This window comes from Phoenix dactylifera, chromosome 1 (assembly GCF_009389715.1).
Source record: "Phoenix dactylifera cultivar Barhee BC4 chromosome 1, palm_55x_up_171113_PBpolish2nd_filt_p, whole genome shotgun sequence".
NCBI classification, from domain to species: domain Eukaryota; kingdom Viridiplantae; phylum Streptophyta; class Magnoliopsida; order Arecales; family Arecaceae; genus Phoenix; species Phoenix dactylifera.
The window spans coordinates 1,929,559-1,954,226 of record NC_052392.1 but is presented as its reverse complement, the minus strand read 5'-3'; the positions used below and the strand labels follow the sequence as shown (position 1 = coordinate 1,954,226).

At 37.9% G+C, this 24,668-nt stretch overlaps 1 protein-coding gene across 2 annotated transcripts in view; it reads right to left on the bottom strand.

Annotated features, from left to right (window-relative positions):
- LOC103720139 (mediator of RNA polymerase II transcription subunit 13) overlaps positions 1-17,113 on the bottom strand; it is a 32,236-nt gene extending 15,123 nt beyond the window's left edge. Inside the window, exons 1-12 of one of the 2 annotated variants that reach the window (XM_039123529.1) lie at positions 16,912-17,113; positions 16,287-16,401; positions 14,179-14,252; positions 13,947-14,086; positions 13,779-13,865; positions 13,548-13,635; positions 13,378-13,461; positions 10,484-10,561; positions 10,298-10,380; positions 6,751-6,829; positions 6,194-6,529; positions 6,031-6,117 (exon numbers count right to left, since the gene is read on the bottom strand). In XM_039123529.1, the coding sequence (XP_038979457.1) occupies positions 6,031-6,117; positions 6,194-6,529; positions 6,751-6,829; positions 10,298-10,380; positions 10,484-10,561; positions 13,378-13,461; positions 13,548-13,635; positions 13,779-13,865; positions 13,947-14,086; positions 14,179-14,252; positions 16,287-16,310 (1,160 nt within the window). In that variant the 5' untranslated portion in view covers positions 16,311-16,401; positions 16,912-17,113. The remainder of the gene's footprint in view (positions 1-6,030; positions 6,118-6,193; positions 6,530-6,750; positions 6,830-10,297; positions 10,381-10,483; positions 10,562-13,377; positions 13,462-13,547; positions 13,636-13,778; positions 13,866-13,946; positions 14,087-14,178; positions 14,253-16,286; positions 16,402-16,911) is intronic. The other variant, XM_008809716.4, reaches the window with a different exon arrangement.
- Between the last annotated feature and the right edge of the window lie 7,555 nt (positions 17,114-24,668).

Here is a 24,668-nt window from a genome sequence, read left to right as displayed (position 1 = left end):
ACTTTCTACCACCAATTATATAACTCACTAGCATACAAATTGAACGATCCAACAAGAACAAAAAAAGATAGAAAAATTAAAAATAGAATCATGGCCAAATTAGGGGCTATTTCACTTAAGCATAAACAAAAAATGATCAAATTCACATTCTGCTTCCAAATGCTTGTTCGATTACTTCAATAAGTGTGATGATGTAATAGCCTTGACAAGGGCTACAACAAGAGTGACAATGGCAATGCTCGATCATTCGTGGCATCTTGTTATCATTTTTAGGTTGCATTTGGATCTTAGTCCTTATAGTCCTATATAAATGTACTTGTTTAAGGCTTTAACTAGATGAAGACACTAACCATCAAGTACTTCTAAGCTGTTGGAGTCTTGTAAGTTGTTTAAATGCTTTGACATTCAAAAATTGTCAAAGGAGCATGCTATTTGTGTTGTTCTTTGAACCAATAAAGATTGTTTCCTATTTGTTTACAAGTAACTAATATTCTTCAGGATGATTTATATGCAGCTATTTTTTTTAATTTAAGCCACTCTTGGTGCACTGGAAATAAAGTATGTTTGCCTTGCATCAAAGCATTTTTTACATCGTATATAATCACAATCATAATCATCTAGCCTTTTTCCAACTATTTGGAGTTGGATGTATGAATCCTCATTCACAAAGTATTCCTATATACTGGCACGTTAGATGTTATCCAAGTTTCTCCATACCCTTCCTCAAAATCTCCGTCCATGTTAATTGAAGTCTTCCTCTTCTTTCCTTACAACCGTCAATACAAACTAAAGTACATTTCCTTAAAGTAGCATCCTCAGATCTTCATTCTATGTATTCATACCATCTCAATCGATTTTTCATCACCTTGTCCTTAATTTGTACAACTCCTGTAACTCATCTGATATATACATTCCTTAATCTATCCTTCTTAGTTCTACCATGCATCCATCTTAACATTGATATTTCTACCACACTTAATTTGTTTTCATGTACTTTATTGCCCAAGACTGAGCCATACAACATTGTAGGCCTTAATGTTGTTCTGTAAAACAAAATTTAAGTCTCCAAGATATGCACCAATTATATAATATTCCAAATAACAAGCTCTAATTCTATTGCATATATTTTCATTTATCTCCTCATTATTTTGTATAATAGATCCTGAATAATGAAATCGAACACTCTAATCTATTCTAATTGATACTACATCTTCATTTTCATTCTCATTAAATTTACATTCCATATACTGTCTTTGTTCTACTAATTTTTCTTCCAAAGTGTTCCTCCACAAATCCACATTAGTATTTAATCTAGTTTTCTTTTCATCAGTTAACAATATATCGCCTTGAAATAACATGCACCATGGTATATCTTCCTGAATATTAGTTGTGAGCTTATCCATAGTTAATACAAAAAGATATGAACTGAGTGCTGACCCTTGATGTAAGCTTATATGACTACAAAAATACTTGTACCGCAACAACTCCTAACACTTGTTATTGCCCTAGCATACATATCCTCTATTATACCATTTATGCACACCATTCCAAAAGCACATCAAATCACTGTTGTTGACACCCTATCTTAAGCTCTCTCTAAATGAATAAAGACAACATGTAGATTTTTTCCCTTTTCTCTAAATTTTTACCAATTATCGAAGTAAAAAAGATAGCCTTCATTATGGATCTTTCAGGTATAAAGCCAAATTGATAATCTAAAATTGTTATTACTTTTCTTAATCTTTGTTCAATTATCCATTCCCCATAATATCATAGAGTAACTCAAAGCTTAATTCCCATATAATTAGAACCATCTTGTACAGCACCTTTATTCTTATGTATAGGTACTACAACATTCCTCCAATCATTTGGCATTTTCTTAGTTCTTGTAAGTTCGTTCAATAGACTTGTACGTCATTTTAGCTCAATCTTCCATGATTTTCCAAACATCACTATATATTTCATCTAGCCCTAATACCTTATCTTTTTGCATTATTTTCAAAGCTATCTCAACTTCATCTTTATGAATTGTACAACTAGTACCACGACTTCTCCTTGATGTACTAAAGATTTCTTTAGCAGAATCCTCATTTAAAATTTTTCAAAACAATACCTTCATCTTTCTTAATTTTCTCATCTTTCACTAATATCCTACTATCCTCACTTTTAATGCATCTAGCTTAATCAATATCTTTAGTTTTCCCTTCTCTAACTTTAGCTATTTTGTGAATTTCATTTCCACCTTCTTTTGAATCCGATAATTTCATATAAATTATCATATGTCACCTATTTAGGCTTACTAACTTTTTTTTGTCTTTCTTAGCTTCCTTATATTTAATGAAAGTATCAACATCTTTTGTTTTTTTGTCATTGTTTAAAGCAAATTCGTTTTGTTTTAATTGCCTCTTTACCTCATTATTCCACCACCAAGTATTCCACTATACTTGTTAATTGCCTCTTTACCTCATTATTCCTTTGTCTCTTTTAAAACATCTTTAGCTATCTTCAATATAGTTCACCATTTGGTCCCACATTTTGCTTGGTTCAATCCTTCAATTTCAATTGCCCCTCTTTAATAATTTACCTTAAAAGCTATAATATTTTTACCTTTAAATTTCACCATCTTATTTTTTGGATATTCGTTTTTTCTTTTCTTGTTGCACTTGATAAAAACCCCTCTAAAATGAGTAATTTATGTTGTGTGGTTGATATCATCTTAAAATCCTTACAAGTTGACAATTCTCTTTTCTTAATGAAAAAATAATCTATTCATGACAAATTTTATCCACACTGAAACGATCTCTTTTCCTAAAATATGTATTTACAATTGCTAAATCTAGTGCAAATTCAAGGATAGAATCTCCCATTAAATTCCTACCTCCAAAACCAAACCCCCATGAACTCTCTCATATCCTATACTATTCTTCCATGCATGCTCATTTAGGTTACCACCTCTAATTATCCTTTTTCCCTTTAGAAATACTTTGCATTAACCTCTAATTATCCATTAAATTGTCCCTTAAACCTATCCTCTAAGCCTATCTGTCCATTTTCCCATTGAGGTTGGACCTAAACCTATGCTCGAGAGATAGCTAGTGCACAAGCACTAACTACATTAATAATCTCCTCATCTAAAACTAATTTAATAGTTATTCATCTATCACTTATACTATTTACATGTAAAATTTTTCAGTTATTTCTTTATCCACTACTACTCCCACTCCAATTCTACTATCATCCTTACCTACATAATTGTTTCTACCATCTCCAATCTCCTTAGATTTACTACTTCTCCATTTAGTTTCCTGTAAACAAGCAATATTGCTTCTCCTACATATCATCATATCCACTAGTTTTCTACTTTGTCCATTTAAGGTTCCAGCATTCAAGTAGCAAATTTTATTTTCTTCTTTTGTACTGCTTCTTTGCATGATGTAATTCTCCTAGTCTCCTTACGGCTCCACTTGGCCTCCACTATTCTAAGTTACTACTAGAAGATTCCCTAATCCAAAATACTAGTCATTTGTCACCACATTCAGGTTATACCACAGCAAGTTGTTTATGGCCAACAACTTAACCAATCCTTGCCTATTTGTCACTGCGACTAAATATGCTATAACACGTTTCTTATAGGCAATGATCTAGCCAATCAATGCCTATTTCTCAGCACAATTGGCTCAGGTAGTGGAGCATCACATAAAATTGAGAATACCCTAGTATCTATCATGTATCAAATTTGGATCCATTTCATAGTTTTTGACATTATCTTTATGACCAACTGTCAGCCTAGCATCAACCCTCCACCTCTCTCATCTAGGCTTGGGAACAGCAATGGCGGTGTTTTTTATGTCATATATAACATTTTCATATTTTGTTAATTTTTCAAAACTAATTTACAAAGTTGATTAGCCAATTAACAAGTTGACACACTAGTTGACATGTAAAATAGTTGGAAAATATTAGTCAACTCTAGTAATAATATTTTCAAGTTCTACAGGTATTCTATAGACCGTTGTGTAAGATCAAGACGACCTTGTCTAGTGCTATTGAGGTACCATTGTCCACGCATCTAGAGCTATGCAACTTCAAACTACAATACTAATGATGTAGCCATGCAAACAATCATTGAATTATTTACTGTTTGGTGCATCAAAGTGCAAAGATGAAGAAAGTACGAACTCATCATGCCTCAAGGTTGTCAAACCACCTAAATGAGGCCAAGCAGTGGACCCCTTGTATGGCCTAGCGAGTGCCTAGGCATCTATGCGGCCACCAAGAGAGAAGCCCTCCAAACTTAATTATGCATGCCTTTAATGGTACACATAAATAAGCATGTCCATGCATCATTCATAAGCACTTTCTTCACTTCATATGGCATCGTTAAATCTGTTTTCATAATCTTAACAGTACAACAATAAAAAATTCAGAACCACAAGGAGAGAAGCACTAGCACTGTTATGGCCAGGAAACATCCAACAAGAACTGGAAGAAGAGGACGGAAGAGGAGGAAGAGAAGGGCAGGGAAGCAATAGCCAATAGGCTATAGAGCCATAGACAACACCTATTAAGAAGAAGGAAAAGAGGAGGAACAGAGGCCACCAAGCTGAACAAGAGGGAACACAGATAAAACAGAGAAGCTTGGCAAACGAAGGAGCGTTGTATAACTTCATGTTATTACAAGTAAATATATAATTATTCTCCCTATTCCCTCCAATACTATCTGCCTTTCCAAACTCATCATATCCTTCCGCCTCCATGTTCATCAAAGTGATAACCAAAAACGGGTCCAAACCCAACCTGCCTGCCTAGGCAGCAAAATTGCTAGGAGCTGTGTCCCAGAGTTCACCAGGCTTACGTGAGTGCCTAGGCAGCATATATGATCATTCTTTTTCTTAGAAAAAAAATTCTTGTTTACCATATAAAGATAGCAATACTGAAAATGCTGAGTTAGCCAGAAAGATGGTTTTATTAGGTCTAAGATATTGGGGCAGTGACAGGACAAAAATAATCAGGAATTTGCCCAATATGAACTAATGGCTTTGTGAACATCTAATGACAACACAACCAGAATTTCTAGGAGATCAAGAAAAACTACAAATAATTAGAAAATCTGATTCGCGGAGGGCAACCTTGGGGCAAACATAGTTTATACCATACTCCAAAATTATGTGCATGAGGTAATAGTTCTTTTACATTTTTTTGGTAGTGTGGAAGGATTTATGATTAATATATAATATATGTTGCATACTATCTAGGGCTCGTTTGGTTCGCGGAAAGTATTTTTCCTCCTAAAAATATGATTCCTGCGAAGCAGATTCCTGGAAAGAGGATGCCTAGGAAAGTACTTTTGGCATGTTTGGTTGACAATGGGAAAGTGATAGATTTTCAGAGTGCTTATATTTGGTTGACCATCCACTTTCTGAGAAAGTTATGTGCAATTCCTATTATACCCTTAATAAAAATTAGGTCTTTAATGCCTCTTTAATGTTGAAAGACTTTTTTGGGAAAAATAAAAATGGAGTAATTCCTGGCTCACGAGAAAGTAACTTTCCATGTTTCTCATGGGAAAGACTTTTCCATGAAACGTGGGAATCATATTCCCATGAAAATACAATTTTTCCGTCTCTCTCCTTTGAAAACTCCAACCAAACAAGAGGCATCTCATTACTTTCCCGTTGACCACACTTTCCCCCTTTCTTTTCCCGCGAACCAAATGAGTCCCTAATGGATTTTGCACTTGGGTATTCCTATGTCATGACAGTTTTACTTCACTTTCTTCATTCAAAATGATGTGGATGTGAAAACAATTAAAAATAAAGAAAACAGAAAAAGGTAGACAATATGCTTTAGCTGAACCTGCATAAACATAGTCAGAAATAACATGTCTCATGCCATCTATATCAGGTGAGAAATGCTACATTAAATAAGAAAAAAGCTAAATGGAATGCTTGAACAGTTCATTGCCAAAAAAAAAAAGACTTGAAGATCAGCAAGGATTTCTTGAAGAATATATTGAATTATAAGACTAACCAGTGCTCAATACGAGAGGATCCCAAAAAATTCCATATTGGCCACATCTCAAGTACTGATGTTCCGACCCAATTTTGCAGCCAGAATCTGCAAATAAAGGAAAACCATTATGGCACGGCAATCAAATACGAATTAAAAGGTATAGAATGTTGAAATTTAATACCTCTTGACAGAAGATCGAGCAAAGGCTCTGTGCATCATAGGAATTACCACAGCATCTGCTGGGTAAATGAATGTTCTTTCAAGAATTGGAAGCTGATAAATTGTTCCCTGCTTCTGCTGGCCTTTTCCAACAGATGAAAAATGAGACTCTTCGGTATGAGGACGAATGGCATTGTTGCTTTGATTACTATTTGATTCCAAAACTTTATCACTACAAGTGGAAGGGCAGCCAAGGGTGACTTCAACATAGCAACTTTGCCCCCTCAACTGGCAGCCAGAAGATTGAGCAACAGGAAAACGCACACCAACTGTAAACCCATTTGACACCTTTGAGTTGCTGAAAATGTTCAAGAACATAAGACAAATCAGGAGAAATCATACATCATATTAATTTCCCTATTACTAAAGAAATTCAATCAATTTTATCTTTTAAAAAAATAAGGGTGTGGAAAGATTTGTACTTGAATTGTCTCTTCACCGCACTGGGCTTCTAACTTCCTTAAATTTGAATTCATGAGCAAAAAAAAAAAGCAAGAAGAATATATACATTACAAGTACCTGATATATACTTGCTTCACAAGATCACTGGGACAACATCCAGTAAGCCTACCTCGCATTCCATTAGGACCAACAATAACTGTCAAAAGAGTCCAATATCAGAATTATCCGTGCAGGCTTTTGGCAAAAACCATATACTTGAAACAAAACATCGCATTAACATGCAAGGATAGTATGAGGTTGTCCTATAATATACATTAAGAAATACTACTTTTGAGTTGAATCCGATATGAGAAATATCTGCAAGTAGAAATTATGTAAGGAAATAGTAAGGCGTCCATTCAAAGAACAAGAGTATTAACAAAATTGAAGGATATGCAGGCTCCTTTGCAAATAGTAAATCACATGCCGACCATCTCATACAACTCACAGTCTCATAAACCTCACATGACGATAAGATGTATCAGCCTAACCTCAGCAAATGAATGTGCATGACGTGAGTGGCGCTACCAATTAATTTGTGAGTGGCACTAGTTTATTCCTGTTAATGAAACTTGAGGGCTGAATTGGATAAGACCAATTTTCTACTGCATCTATAAGCACAAAGCAGACTCACTCAGAAAGGCCCACAAGAAGGCCAACAAAAATAGTGCATTTAGGGAAAAATAGTTCCATAGCTAGATTAGATAAATAGCAATATTCTGACAGACATAATTCATGCAGGATATGGAAATGCATCTGCAGTACTTTTTATGGTTTGCCAGAAAAGCACTGTTAACTGGATAAGTAACAGGTGCATGGTGTCCAGAGGATTCAGACACAGGACCCTTTAAGAAAACTTGAGGACGGAAGCCAGTTTTATTCTTTTAATCAGTATCAAGGTTCGTTGCCTCGGTATCGAAACCCATATTGGTACCATCCTATTAAAGTGTCGGTATGTCTGGTACGGTATCCAGTTCGGCATACCGGGTGTCAGTACGCCCCCCATACGACGTACCAGTTTAATACCAATATAGTACGATACAGTCGGTATGCACGGGTACCGACCAATGCAGCAAACCTTAGTCAGTATATATGTAAGAATAGGCATATAGGATTAAGGCTGCAAATGGGTCGGGTCGACCCGTGACCCGACCCGACCCGACCCGACCCGAATTTTAGGACCCGCGGGTCCGGGTCGGGTCCTAAAATTGGACCCGAATCATTTTCTGGGTCGGGTCTGGGTTTACCAAACGGACCCGACCCGACCCGAATGGACCCGAAGAGAGAGAGGAAAAGCAAAAGAAAGTCTTTTCTTTTTCTTTTTCTTTTATGAATTTAACTCCAAAACACTTTTATGAATCCTTTCTATCATCAGAAAAATTACTGTCTGTAACCTTTCACAGCTCGGCAGATGTGTTTCCTGCCATACTTCATTGTGTAGAAGACATTGAAATGATCATTTGCTAACTTACCATCACTTGCTGACAGGGCAATGATGATTCTTAGTATTGCTCCATTTAAGTTGAAAGTTTAAATATGCACATGCAAGGCACTTAACATCTGTGGAAGTGTATTTTTTTTTAATGCTCAACAAAAATTCATAGCACATTGTGTTTTCAACCATGGGCCCTTTCACTCAAAGTCATGCCAAGCAATGTTTAACTGGTAAATTGCCATTTAAACACCAGACCCAGTTCCTTTGTTTCTTTATGTTTTGTTAATTCTTTCTAAAACACCTACCATACAGCATACTGCATTTTTTGTGAGATGCATAAGCCCCTCTAAGAGATTAATTGAATACATTCACTTTAGAACATCCCAACCTCACGTGCACTACCAAAATTAATGCCAACGTACAGCGCTTTTTCCATGGCAGCCACTCTAACACTTAATAAGTTGGGATAGCTTAGTAAAACCAGTTAATTGGGAAGCATTGATTTGCCCAAATTTTTTCCCAAAAGCAAAAAAAAATTGGACCCGATCGGACCCGAACCCGACCCGAATCAAACCCGGACCCGATCCGAACCCGACTCGGACCCGACCCGACCCAACCCGATCTTCAACCGGGTCGGGTCCGGGTCCAAAATTGGGACCCGAACAAAAAACCGGGTCGGATCGGGGTCACCTAGGACCCGACCCGACCCGACCCATTTGCACCCCTAATAGGATAAACAGTTAGTAAGACCTACTACAGTTAATCCATGGAAAATTATGTAAGGCGTGCAAAAAAGGCAACAAGTGACAATGGGCAGAAACAAATTATATCAAAAAGACAATAAACAGCAAATAAGAAGCTTCATGTCACACATACATTTCCATTGAGAGATACAACCTATGTAGAACACACATATCACATAGAAAACAAACGATTATGGTTACCATGCGGCCATACACTATTCAGAAAATTTTCTCTCTTGAACTCTAAAATCAGAACTTGAATCTAGGTTCCTTCTGCTCACCTTTTTGAGGAAAATAATCCGTTTACAAATTCGACCACTTACCATGTTCAAACGCAGATACAAAAGAGAAAGAGAGAGAGAGAGAGAGAGAGAGAGAGAGAGGAAAAGAAGCAGAGCTCTAAATCTGAACAAGTATAACCAAGATCATCGAGTGAGCCATTAATCCTTTAAGGCTATTCTTCTTGACTGCTCTGGCAAAAATACTTAAAACCCTAAAGAATAATAAAATGGTAAGAAAAATGAGCAAAGAGAAAAAGATTAGAGGAAAAAGGAAAGGAGAGACGGATTTCGGAGAAGAGAGAAATCAAAAGCTTTTGGCTACTTTGATGGCCAAGCAATCATTTTTTTCATTTAGGAAAATGGCCAAACTACCCTTTATCAGCCAGATTTATTTAGACACATAATTTGTTAAATACATATCTAAAAGACCATCAAATACAAGCCAATAAATATCAAAATGTATAAATAAAGCAACCAAATGAATTTAACATCTTCAATACTTTTCATCAAACAGAAGCAAAGATATTTTCCAAGACCAGCTTGGAAATATCTGAACTCCTGGTCTGTTTAGTCGCTTGAAGGCCCCGGTTGGTTGACCAGGTAGCTATATCCATACCCTCGGTATCCCCTCCGAGATTCTCTTACCCCTAGTTGGTAAAAAGTGGTGTTTGGATGGAGTTTGTAGGGTTAACTAAAAAATATGGGACCATTGATGGAAATAAAGTTGGTCTCCAAAAGTAACCAAGTTTGGTGGGATAACAAGATAACCCACCTCTATTCCAGTGTTATTCCGCAACCAAATACAGCCTAAAACTCTAGACTAAGCAGAATCTAATGTCTACTTATGAAAGAAAACACCAAAATGTAAATTAAGCATATCCAATTAAGTGTGCAATATGAAACAAAACTCAAATATGTAAATGATATGGTGGTGCAGTAACAATAGATTAAAGTGTACAATATACAAAAGATACAAATTAAGCAAATCCACAACATTTCCTTGGCATACATAAAAATAAAGCATATTCTATTAAGTGCAGATACAAGTTTTTAAACTAAGTTGAATTCCAAAAGGCACAGTACAGCAACTAGATATGCAATCATCACCACCCAAGGGGAATGCATAGGACAGCGCAGTAGTAGAACAATAAAATTGCATCATATACCTGGGAGCCCTTCACGAGTGGAACGAGAGGAACCATTCCTTGATATTCTTTCTATATCATCACCGCACAGTCCCCGGATATGCCTAGAAACCAAGTACAGATACCACACAGTGAGATTCGAACTAGACTATAAATTTAGTAAAGAAGAACTGGTGAAACAAAATGATAGATCATAAATTTACAGACTTTGCGGATATTATTGCATGCACATAGATTGCTTCTTCCGTGGCAGAAAAGATGAACTCAAATGTTGGCTGTGCTCTCCTGCAACAAATGTACATAACAAAGGAAGTATTTGAACATACTTACAATACCATTACAAAATCCTGGCCATATTTTCAGCATATAAGAGCATAGAATATGCAAATCCTAGCCAAAGCTCAAATTATCAATATTCACTTGAAACTATTAAAAAATAAGATCTAGCGAAGCAACTACAAGAGAACTCTCTACATTGGGCAGGTGCTCCTATAAAGTAAGCCCACCATTCACCCAGCACCGTAGCACCATTACCAGAATCGCTAAGCATTTTCGAAGTTTATAAAGCAACCAAGAAGAATAAACCCCCTTCTGATGGACAGAATGGGTCCCAAATGTAGGCTTACAGGGCGTAATTGAGGAACAACTTGAGAATAATCTGTATATAAAGGGTCAGTTGTTTTAGGTTAAAGGATAGCTGACTATTAAAAACCACTATACTATCTGGCCACAAGAAGGAATTGTTCAGTCAAACGAGGTATTGGTATAATTAGAAGTTGGCATTAAGTTTTTGATACCAAATTGTATTAGCCATTAACCACTTTTATAGGGAGTAATGTATATTTCTCAAGAAGGTTAGCATGATGAAATTATTGGATTGGATCTCGTAACTTGTGAACATATACTTCTATTTGTACATTGCATTTATTATGTATCTGGGACTTTTCTCATCCTATATCTATAAATTTCACATTAACTACCCTTGTAATTCTTTTTCATGTTTATTGAGCAGTTCAGTATAACATTTCCATTAAAATTTTAGACCAGATTTATCAGCGGATAAAATTTATTAAAATTTATTTTATAGTTATCAAAAAAACTACTAGTTAGGCTTCAGTTTCTACCAAAGCAGATCGAATCTGTACCAGATGGCTCTGCAACAGCTTCATACAATCCCATGCCAATGTCGGTTATATATAGAAAAGTTGGAGAGCTAAATAAAACACTCAAAGCAAATTACAGTGCCCATAATAACAAACATGAAGAGAAACTCTAAGTACCTATTGCATGATCGTGCTCCACCAAGAGCGATGAATGAGATAGTAGAGATGGGACATGAGTATCACAATTGGCCAACCAACTTAATACTAACTAATTGACCCTAAATGCTTAAGTTGACATTGAAAGGGTCGACAATGTATACCGGACTTTCATACCCCCTGGTGCAGCCCAGAACACTCATGTGGAGACTAGACCAGGGGCAAGATGACAGTTGAGGAAATTAAATAAATAACCAGTATGGAGATAGTTCGAAATTGTGACCAACAAACCTGAGATGCAATACCATGTTAACTAACCAATTTACCCCAAAGCTTGAGCTGATAGGCAAAGGACAACAATGTATATCAGGCTTAATGAGAAATCAGATGCCCCCCCCCCCTCCTCTAAAACCTAGCTAGAGAGAATAGTCATGTGCATTTAAACAGCTTGAAAAAAGGGAAAATGTGAGATGTGTTCGTCAAGTTCCCCTAGCAGAAATTTGAGATGAGTCATATCATTGATCCAAAATTGACTTACGCAAAAATGTTTTAGAATCCTGAACTAAACATAGGGCATAAGGCAATTCTCAAGAACCAAACCCACAAGAATTGGCTCATATTGTGTTTAGAATGTTTAGATACTAACTGAGAGCAGACTACCACCTTAACGCCACAATAAGTTACCTCAAGGAAGTAAATCTGTGAATCAACTTTTTTTTTTCCACATGAGCAACACATGCACAACATTAGATTTAACTAGTCTAGCACATTAATATGCTTTATACCCCATACTTCCAATTACAAATAGCACAACCACTACTCCGGGCTCTCTTCAAAAGATTTAGCTTCCTCATCTTATTCGATTTGTGATTCTACAGTATTAATAATGTGTTTACAAATGTTCTTGCAGACTAATTTTTTCTTACATTGGTTTTTCTTTAAAAAAAAGGCTCTTGTTCCAAAAGTTCTATATAAGATACACAAATCTTAAAGATAAGAAATAGAAAACAGGATTCCTAATTTCCATGGCAACAATAGAAAGAGATAAGGAAATGGAAAGGTCTTATTGGACAAGATCAAAGATTCTTGGCTCTTTTTTTTTTTTGATCTAGCCCAAGGAGCAAAGCCGTTTAATCTCCACAATCCAAGCGAGATAGTTACAAATCCATTCTCATGGGAAACCAAATAAAATAAAATAAAATATACTCCTCTGGCCATAGAGTTTCTGCATACCTACAGCTTACAATCCTAGAATTCCCAATCATCAGAATCATAGTTAGCTGGAATCTAATAAATGCAGTTCTCCAAGCCTTTCCATGGCAAAAACATTCCAAAATGTTTTTTTAGTATTTTCTGCTATTTGATGTTTTGAAATGTCCAATGCATGCAATTCAAATTTCTACAAAAATAAGTATACCTATAAGTATAGCTGAGGCTCTGACGTGCATAGCCTTCCATTTCCTACAGCAAATCCTTTATGGCTGTTGAGAGCCTCCTTTCCATTTATCACTCCAGAACTTTTTTTATCAGATTATGTTGTCTTGTTTTGCTTTCATATCGGAAAAGTAATGTTACCTATCATCATTAGCCCTTTTCTAACATTAGCTTGCGAACCAAATCCCATAAAGATTTTGTAAGTACAAATTTATAATTGTAGTTGAGAGTACTCCTAGCAAAAATTCATAAAAACTAGGTTTTCTCATTGCATGAGAAGAAACTTTTGACAGTAAAATAACATCAAAGTTATGGAATTTTGAACAAGTGCAAGAATTATGTGGCAATACAGCAAGAATGTTCACTAATAGATCAATCTATTGAAATACAGAAATTCAGTTGACAAACCTAAAGCTTTTTTCATTTGGTGTGAAAGGATGACATCTTGTGAAAACATCTCCAAATCTCACGTACGAAAACCCTCTAAGTGCTCTGTCAATCCCATAAAATGAATATGAGACAAGGTTTATATGCATACAGACATATTTTTAACAGCATCAGGAATAATGAGGAATAACCTTTCTATATAATTTCTTAAAGCCTGAGATAATGCAAGAGCAACCTCTTCTGAATCACCAGGTGCCAGCCACAGCCCACTTCCCACAACTTTAAACAAAATACCCATGTATGCCCCACAAATATGCTCAGTTAGTTAAAATTCAAGCAAAGAAAAGATGCAGAAACCTGACACAGTAACAGCCAATGTATACTCCTTAAAGAATAAGGTGAAATCTAAGAAGAAGTAAAACCTCTCAATCTGGATACTGCAGATTGAGCAGTATCAATTATTGACGAGTGACGACCGCGAAGAAAAAGCCAGAGCTTGATTTTCTCATCTGTTCATATAACAAGAATTTCATGTTCACCTGCTGAAAGAACTAAAAGGTCAAAAACCAGCCAATGCTTAGAATCCTCACCAGGGTTGTGCACTCCCTGAGATGGGTCCCATGGACCAAAAAAGGAGTTAGTCCATGTGCTGAGAAAGCCTTCATTTTGTAGCTGTAGATGAGCTGAAAGAATCAGATGAGTAGCAGCATCTTTCTGCTCTGCCTTTAAACTGGAGAAATATCATTGAGCAACAAAAGAAAAAATGTGTTAAATCACTTTAATGAAATTTTTATACGATAAATGCTCCACTAAAATAGACACCTTTTCTCAGGTAGAGAGTTTGGATCAGAATCACAAGGGAGAAACTGAAACCATGAAAATGTTTGAAGCTCTCCCTGTGAAAATTAAAAAAAAAAGACAAAAAAAAGAAAGTTAATCAGATCTCTAATTAGGCTTGCAGTGTTAGAAATAACTAAACCAACAAACTTTGCTTCTGATTATCTTGATTAGCAAAGTGGACCTCAATTTATATGGTCCACTACAAAATTTAGTACCCTAGCATTATCAATACCATTGATTCTGAGATCACTTGATGCAGGGCTAAGGAACCTTCAAAATATTTGGTTTTTATTTTTGGCTTTTCATATATTATAGATTATCAGTGTAAATTCTACAACAGCCCATCAGTCATGTAGTTTGCACTAATAAAACTTGCACTCGCACTCAAAGCCTCTAAATAGAGTTGTAGCTCAGTGCTCTCTCTCTCTCTCTCTCTCTCTATGTGTCTGTACATAAATGTATGCAAGTAAAAATAAATTGATGTATACGTACTTGCATTCATGCATGCATACATGCATACATACATACATACATATCCATGCGATTGGGATAGAGGGAGAGGAAAAAACCAAAGATTTTGCATAAAACTTTTTTTTTAATTGAAAAATCAATCTGATTGATTTCATGCCCTTCGCTCGACAAAAAAATGGGTGAGGTTCTACAAGATGAATACTTATCCTTAGACAAATCAATTGCAAAATAGTTATGTAGAGTGTCCAATATCTATTTTACATCTTCCATTCAAAAATAGTCAATTCTCATAAGATCTTCTTGACTGTTACACAAAAGGGAAAGATATCTATGAATGTATGTACAAATGTATGTATGTATGCAGACACACATACACACATACATACACATATATATATAGATGTATATGTGGATCTTGATAGATTCCTATTTATCTTGCCATAAATAAATACTTATATATTGATATCATCTATCCTTGTTCATAGACACGATTACATATTTGGACATAAGGGTCAAAACTCAGACAAAAGACCAAGAGATCCAAGAGAGAGGTGTAAGTGTGGTAAAAAAATATACAGAGCTCATTATCCAACAGCAAAAAATACAATTGAAGGATACTGGTAGCAAGTATGCAATCCCTCCTCACAGCAGCAGTTAGAACTTGAAAGTTTGCCTCCAAAAGAAAAGTGAAGGAAAAAAAAACATTTTGAAAATGAAGAGTTTTCATTCATTAGTGAACTCAATCAGACAATGTCTGTTATCCTTTAAATATGAAAACATTAAAACTCTCTAAGTGTACCTTCTGAAGCAGAACTAGAATACTAGATAAACCCACCTTACATTGATGGTGACTTGAGCCAAGCTTATCCTGAAGTAACTTCAGGCACAAAAATTGGATTGACGCTAGCCAGAGGTGTAAATATGAGACCATCCTATATGCAACATGGACAAGATACCATTCTAATATTCATGAATTTCCTCAGCTAAAAATTTCTTTCTCCATCATCTTGCTTGCATATTAAAAGCTTTTTACCCTACTGTATAGCCATGTCCCATGTCCGTGAGTATCAGATTTTAGCTTGGGAAATCCTTCATTCACTAAGTTATTAAAGAGTTGTTATAATTGTAAGCAAAAATATTGTATATGCATGCCCTTTTTAAAAATTTGTGCAATTTATCAGGTGCCCAGTTAGAATTGGGAAACAATTTTTCTTATATGGTTAAACAGAGGAATACTTGCACGCTTAGATTTAAAATCTAATAGTTTCTTTGACCAACAGCATGTTATACCTAGCTCCAGAAAATGTCATGCTAGTCTACCCACCAAGTCCAACCATATCTTGTAGAAATTATAACCATGATAGTCAGCACCAGCGATCATTCTCATGGCATGATAATTGACAGAAAAGTTAGTGTTTAACAATGAAGACCAATGTATGGAAACCGCAGAATCTTATATTGAACAGAAATAATAATATGATGACCAGACAGGCAGAGGTGTTTCAATACCTCAGCAAGAACTTAAACAGTTAATTAGGATTAAAAAAATGCATCAGATAGCCTTTCAAATCGAAAAAACTGCCTAACCATATGAAAGGAAAAAAAAATCAAGGACATACAATTCTGAACACATTCGTCCACATGTCTTTGCAACCCCAAAAGTCTCTATTTGGAAAGTTGCCAACACTTGTGAGTCAGACAGTACACATTATGTCTCCTGCAATATCTTGTTTCCTGGAGGACAAAAATAAAAACAAAGGTATCCCTTAATTATGGATTAAGAGATGTGATAAAAGTGAAATATAATAATATAACTAATATAGTTTTCTAAAAATGACCGAAAGTATCTATACAAAGTTGGATAGAGCAAAATACTTAAAAATAGCTAATCTTTCTCGCAGCAAAAGAATTGTAAGCGTTGAGCAATGGAAACATTTAACCAACTGAAAATAACTACTGGCGGGGCATCACTTGGCTTTATTTGTTTAACCACAAAAATTCAAACCTAGCTCCAAAATAAAATAACCACGCGCGGATCGCTGTGGACAGCGGCAGCAACTAGAGGCGAAGCAGGGAGAAGGAGAAGGATGGGAGACAAAGACATGAGCGAGATACTTAGTGTAGCTTTCTGAGCTTAGGGTTAGGGTTAGGGTTATGATTAGGGTTCCGCCGGCGGCGGTTCTAGGGCTAGGGTTTCCGCGGAAGAAGAGAAGAAGGGGTATGGGGAAAGAGCAAGGAACTCACCGGGGATCGGAGGATCAACGAGAGAGGATCGGACTTGGTGGCGTCCCAGGAGGGAACGCGGTGGCCGGATTTCTCTTCTTCTGAGTCGGTCGGCGAAGGCCGCCGGGCGGACTGGGCTTAGCTCTCAACAAAAGTTGCGTTTCTTTTGATCTGATGGACGTGGACCGGATCTGGGCGCACGCCGTGTCCGCCTTCTACCATATTCGCTCATAAATTCGGTACGTGGCAGATGTCGATTAGGAGAGTATTATTTTAATTTAAAAAGCGGTGATGCGACGCACAGGAACAATTTATTTGGCTTACGCCAGGGTTTCCCGGGTGACGTCCGGTTCTGCCAATATTGGAAATATTTAATATGATGTCATTATATTATACTATATTATATTATATTATCATAATTTTAATGTAACACCATATTATATTAATATAATATAATTTTGTATTATATTATTTTATATGATATGATGCTATAGATTTAACATTATATAACACCAGAAAATTTTATTTTGTTGCCACGTAACAATACTAATTCAAATATGCATAATTTAAAAATATAGTTTTGATGGAAGAAATATTAGATACCTCGATCTCAAATCGAACCAACCTCGGTACAAAATCGAGATGAACAACTTCGACCCTAGCCGAAGAGCTATCAACATAAGACTGATAAACACGTGCCGACAATGACTGACAGTTCTAGCAATAAGCTGTCGTGATAGCAACAAGCCATTATGACAGCTCCGCATTCGGCGCGCAGTCAGCATCATATGTCGCCCACACGAACTGATCCCCGTACCGCGGTCATACCACTAAGGCTACAAATGGATCGGGTTGACCCATGACCCGACTCGACTCGACCCGCTTAAACCTAACCCGACCCATTTTGGAGGACCCGTTGGGTCAGGTCAGTTTTTAAAATCGGACTCGTTTCATTTTTTGGATCGGGTTTGGATTTACTGAATTCAGACCCGACCCGACCCGACTTATTTGAAATTAGGATAATTTTGGATTTTCAATCCTACGACCTGATTTAACCCGACCAGATCCGAAACTGTAAAATTATTTGGGCCCGTAAGCCGCAGCCCACGGGGGTACAAATACAAGTTCTAAAGCCATGGATGGGTTGACCCAACCTAGACCTGAATTTTTTAGGTTGGGTCCAAATTATATATAGACCTGACCCGACCTGAATGACCCGTTGAGTCAAAAATTATAGCGGTGGATCCGACCAGACCCAACCCGATATTCTATCGGGTCGGATCTGGGTCCAAAATTAGGACCCAAACAAAAAACTAATTTAGGTCGGGTTACTCATGATCCGACCCATTTGCACCTCTATGTACCACCGGTCGCTGCCTGGCATTATTGCAACCCGAAGGACTTGAGGTATGCGCATAATAAGCACTCACCATTACTCATACATACCACCCTCTACTAAAGCGTTCTCCCTTCCACATTGTTGCCTATTTATCCTAACTTAAACATTAGAGGGTTCTCCACCAAAAACTCTCCGACAAACGGACTTCTTGTAGGTTATCTTCGAAGGAGATCAACTTCCTACACCTTGTCCACCTCAATTCTTATTAACCTCAAGACTATACGAGTCGCGCTCTGACCTCAGTCCAAGACTCATCAGTAACACATACGGTTACAACTTTTTATGCCCACGCCTATATAAAGAGGGCCAAAGGATCCTAAAAGAGGGGCTCTTGTAGTCAGGAGCTCCCATAGCTAGAGGCACTCATAGCTCAAAACTCTTATGGTAAGAGGCTCACAACCCCTTATCCATCATTCTACCCTCTTCCTTTTTGACAAGTTAGCAGGTCTATGAGCTACCCAAGGCCGAGGTGAAGATCGGGGCCAAGGTAAAAAGGCCAACCAGAGGAGGCCAACTAGAAGAAGACAATACTATACACTAATCTTTTCCTTCATATATTCTATTTCCTGTTGCTATTCTAAAGCCCTCTCTAACTTAGGCATCGGGGGGGCCGACCGGAGCCAATCCAATGAGCCTTTCTGTTGCCCAAGGTGACAAGCCAAGAGGGGGGGGTGAATTGGTTTCTTTTAATTTTAACTATCTTACTTGTGATAAATGATGAGTTAGTGAACTTAAACAAATCACAATACAAACAACAAGAAGTATAGTGGTTCGGTGCTCTCCTTAGCACCTACGTCCACTCCCCAAGCGACCCCTTGGGAATTCACTATAATCCCGCGGATTACAGTTGGATTGTTTTCCGGGCTCACAATCCAAAAACCTTTACACTTTGGTTTTCCGGGTTCACCAAAAACCTATGTTGGTTTTACGGGCTCACCAACGAACCTATACAATTGGTTTTACAGGTTCACCAACAACCTACGTTGGTTTTACGGGCTCACCAACGAACCTTTACAATTGGTTTTTCGGGTTCACCAATCAACCTATTCCGTTGGTTTTGCGGGCTAACCAACCAACCTTTACAAGTAGTTTGATAAACAAAGGAAGAAGATTTAAACTCCTAGATGAGCAAATATAACAATATAATCTACAAAGAAGAGTTTAGAGAATATTTATCGCTTGATGTGACTTCTCTCTTCTTTGTCAAGGATGCTTCACTCTTCAAGGGTGGATGGAGCTCTTGATGACTCTTTGAATCTGCTCAACCACTTTCTTTTGATTCTTGAATGAAGCACTTGGATGAAGCTTGCCTTGCTAGGGTTCTCTCTTGAATGCACTTGATGTATTTTCCAAAGCTTACTTCCTCTGATGAATACTTCCTCTTAAATACTTCTCCAACCTCCAAATAGTCCTTCCTGACCGTTGGATTGAAGAAACTAGCCGTTTATAGCCGTTGGGAGTCCAAAAAGCACTTCTACACAACTAGCCGTTATGCTTCTGCCCGTGCTTGGGTCGGCTCAACCTGTCCTTGGGTCGACCCAACTTTCACTTGGGTCGACTCAAACATTCCTTGGGTCGACCCTCTCAGAAAACACAGAAACTTGAAATTCAGCCTTCCTTCCCATGGGTCGACCCAACCATTCTTTGGGTCGACTCAAAGTTCACTTGGGTCGACTCAACTTTTTCTTGGGTCGACCCTCTCAGTAATTCCAGAGAACCATTTTCTGTCTGCCTTTCTGTCTTGCCTTTGGGTCGACCCTCTCAGGGTTTGGGTCGACTCAAGCTTGGGTCGACTCAACCACTGTTTGGGTCGACCCTCTCAGTAAATCCAGAGAACATATTTCTTTCATGTTTTGAGGTTCTTGAAGTTTGGGTCGACTCATGCTTACCTTGGGTCGACCCAACTCACTGTTCATCTGTGCCAATTTTGCAGAAGTGTGCCAAATGACTTCTTGATGTGCCGGGGTCGACCCAATCGTCCTTTGGGTCGACTCAATCTACACTTTGCTGCATCTCAAGGTTAGATTCATTCAAATGAACAAAGACATGTATCTATATCAATTCATACAAATATACTGAGAGTAATGAACTTATAAATGAAGTATCAATTTAACTTATAATATACTCTAGATAATTGCTTGTTAATCATCAAAATAACACTATCATCCTCACTTTCTCTTTTTTTCTCTGTGTACAATCGGCATCTCTCTATAGATAGACTGGCACCCTCCAAACTTCCATAGTCAGATCAGATTCAATAATAACAAATTGGCGCTAAAGGAAGGGCTTAGCTCCCGCTACATCAACATCAATCGAAGAGATAAACAACCAATATGAGGTCAGGAGGAGCCCGTGGTGCATCGCATGTTTTGCAACACCGTGCTCCAACCTCCCAAGGATCTCTGCAAAGCTTGGGACCTGCTTCGCCGGAACAACCCGTCATACCACAAGTTGTTGCATGGCTGGGAACATATAGGCTCAAGCACCTCGACAATGCGCCGATCCTACGGACTTAGAACTACAGCAACCCTTGACATCTACTACAAGTAAGATTCATTGTAATCCAAACTTATTTTGAATAAAAATCTTCTTGTTGTATTTGTCTTTCAGATTGGAAAATTATGACAAACGTACTCGACTTTGGACAGCCAAGGGACTCCTTGACCTCCTTAAACCGAGCCCCCTTGGGATTCCTTTGGTAGGCAACCCAAGAGATATCTCCGGAAGCATACTCCAGAGATGAACAGAGGCACCGACCTCCTAAAGACCGAGCCCACTCGGATTTTCTCTAGTCGGCAACCCTAGAGATGCCTCTAGGAGCGTACTTTAGAGATTAATGGAGGCGTCGACCTTCCGAAGACCGAGCCCACTCATATTTTCTCTAGTGAAAAACACCAAAGATGCCTCCATGAGCATACTCCAGAGATGAACAGTGGCACCGACCTTCCGAAGACCGAGCCCACTCAGATTTTCTATAGTAGGCAATCCCAGATATGCCTCCAGGAGCATATTCTAGAGATGAACGAAGGTGCCGACCTTCTGAAGACTAAGCCTACTCGAATTTCCTCTAGAAGGCAACTTAAGAGATGCCTCTGGAAGCATACTTCGGAGATGAAAGGATGCACCGACTCCCAGAAAATCGAGCCCATTCGGATTTTCTCTGATAGGCAACCCTAAAGATGTCTTTAGGAGCATACTCCGAAGATAAACGGAGGCACTGACCTCTTAAAGACCAAGCCCACTCGAATTTTCTTTGGTAGCCAAACACTAGAGATGCCTTTGGGAGCATAATCTGGAGATGAATGGAGGTGCCAACCTCCTGAAGATCAAGTTCACTCGGATTTTCTCTCGCAAACAACCCAATAGATGCCTTCAAGAGCATACTCCAGAGATGAATGGAGGAGCCGACCTCCTGAAGACCGAGCCCACTCAAATTTTCTCTGGTGAACAACCCCAGAAACGTTGCCGGGAGCATACTCCAGAGATGAACGGAGGCGCCGGCCTCCTGAAGACTGAGCCCACTTAGATTTTCTCTAGTAGCCAAATGCCAGAGATGCCTTCGGGAGCATACTTTGGAGATGAATGGAAGCACTGACCTCCTGAAGACCGACCCTACTTGAATTTTCTTTAGTAGGCAATCCCAAAAATGACTCTGAGAGCATACTTCGGAGATGATCGAAGGTGCCAACCTCCTTAAGACCAAGTCCACTCAAATTTTCTTGGGAGCCAAACTTCGAAAAGATCAGCAGGCCAAAGCTCCATAAGGAGAAGAGTCTAGTGCGATGACCCGAACTCAAACCAAGAAATGAATGACAACACAAGTAAAAAACCGAAGTCATATACTTTAGAAACTATCTATACTTTTATTATCTCATAGTACCTACCTGACCCGAAACTGAACAAAAAAAGCTACAACAAAAGGTCAAAACTTGAGACGACAACCTGAACTTAAGCAAAAGTAAATAGAAAGGATGAAAATCGAAGTCAGATACTTTGAAATTTTTTTTTTTTATTTTCATTGTCTTTGTACATATACACTGGCCTCCATAGAGGCCGAACAAAACAAAAGGTATACTAAACTCAGTGTACTTGAAAAGGGACTTCATTCTTCGTCATCGTCTCCATCGCCGCCTTCACCATCGACGCATTTTCGAGGCTTCATGACAAAAGCTCCATCCTCGATCGAGATAACGACATGGCTTCCACCGTCCGAACTGCAATGCAATTCAGCTTCGAAAATGGGGGGCAAGTGATGGAAGAAATATTGAACATCTCGACCTCGGACTGAACCGACCTCGGTACAAAACTGAGGTGAACAACTTTGGCCCCAGCCGAAGAACCATCAACCGAGGAGCTGATCGACGTGTGCCGATAAGGAAGGATAGTCCTAGCAATGGGCCGTCGTGACGGCGACTGGCTAATGCGATAGCTCTGCATTTGGTGCATGGTCAGTGTCGTACGCCACCCACATGGACTGACCCTATGTCGCGACTGTATCACCGATCGTTGCCTGGCATCATTGTACGCCACGTCGTATAAGACTAGCCCCCCCATATAAAGGGAGCAACTCGGGGGACTTGCGGTACATGCATAATAAGCACTCACTATTACTTACAAAGACCACCCTCTGCTGAGATATCTTCCTTCTACATTGTTACCTCGTAATGCTGACTTGGACATTGTAGAGTCCCCCACCGAAAACTCCAAAAAATGATTTTTTTGCAAGCTACCCAGCAGAGGAGACTAGTGCCCAATGCCTTAACCAGCCTGCTCAGCTCACCTTGAGCTAACCTAGGATCGTCCAAGCTGCACTTTCACCTTAGTTCGGATTTGGCGACAACAATTTCTAAACACATATCTTAACAGTAATGCTATAACCATTAATATCAACGCTTGCAAATTAGTATTTTGTTAATAATATTACACAATATTTATAACATATCATATTGTCCTATATTAATAATATAGTACTAATTATATAATTTCATAATATAATATTAATAACTTAACTTTATAAATATTATAATAATTATTATTATAATTAATATGATAATATAAGTTATTCTTTCATAAATGAGCCAAAATATTTTATATAGTAATTATTAATATGATAATAATTAATAAGAATATATGCTAATAACTATTGTAATTACTATTTATAGTTATATATTGTAAATATTTTATAAAAAGAACTAGTAAGATACTTTCTCAACCTAGGGCTGCTTTATTTAGCACCATTCGAATTTAAAATATTTTAAAATTATCTTTGAAGTTAGTTAAATATTTTTTTTTTTGGTGCAGCGGCGTCTCACTACAAATCGTGAGTACGTCCAGAATAAACACAAAGTAAAACACGCTCAAGCGCCCAACGCTACTGGGAGTATAATTTTGCTCTCGCTTCAAAAATTGACTTGCCATTACTTCAAATCTCAATCTAATCTCTATTCTCCTTTTCTGATCCTTTCCCACTGCCGCCGCCTTCTCCTCCTCCCCCTTCCGTCGTCTTCATCCCTCATCTTCATTTAACCCGGTCCCAAGCCCCATGCGCTCCCCTTCTCATCCCTCCATCCTCTCCTGCATCACGGAGCTCTACTTCTCCTTGGTCACCCCGTCTCTACCTTTAACCTTGTGTGCAGCAGCATCCATATGCCGCCCATCTCCCCATCTCCCGCTCCATCCCATAACCATGCGTCACATGGAAATCAAAGAGCTCCGTGCCATGCGTCATATGCCTCGTCAGCGACGACCTCGCCGGCGGTTTTCTTTCAATGGTTCTGGCTCTCGTGAGAGGGCTGGAGCTAGACGGTGCAAGAGTGGGGAAGAAGGGGGAGAGGGAGCATCGTGCGAGGTACGCGACGGGGATGAAGGAAAATGTTAAATTTCCAAATGGTAAAGATCCCTTACTTTCTTCTTAAGTTCTTATTGGCGCCAAATAGACAGCATCGCGAGGAAGTGCTATCAAGATTAAAGGATTTCAGTCACAAAAATCTTACATCATCATCGCACGAGAAGAACTTATGAACCTAAATAAATAAAAATAAACGATAGAATCACATTTAACTGCTTGTCTAACTTCAGAAGCCACTTCGAAACTTCCTAAACTTAGATGGTACTAATACTTTCTAAACAAAAATGATACTACAAGAAAGTTAGCCTCAAATTGAAAGGATATCTAAATATTTTTTTAATTTTATAATTATGATATTATATAATAATTAATGCTATAGTAATTTAACATTATGTTAATTGTAATATGATAAATAATATACTATCAATATTATAACATATAGTAATAATATCAGAATATAATATAATTAGTATTTAGTGCAGTATTATACCAATATTATTTTATTTTATATGATTAATTATAATAATATTA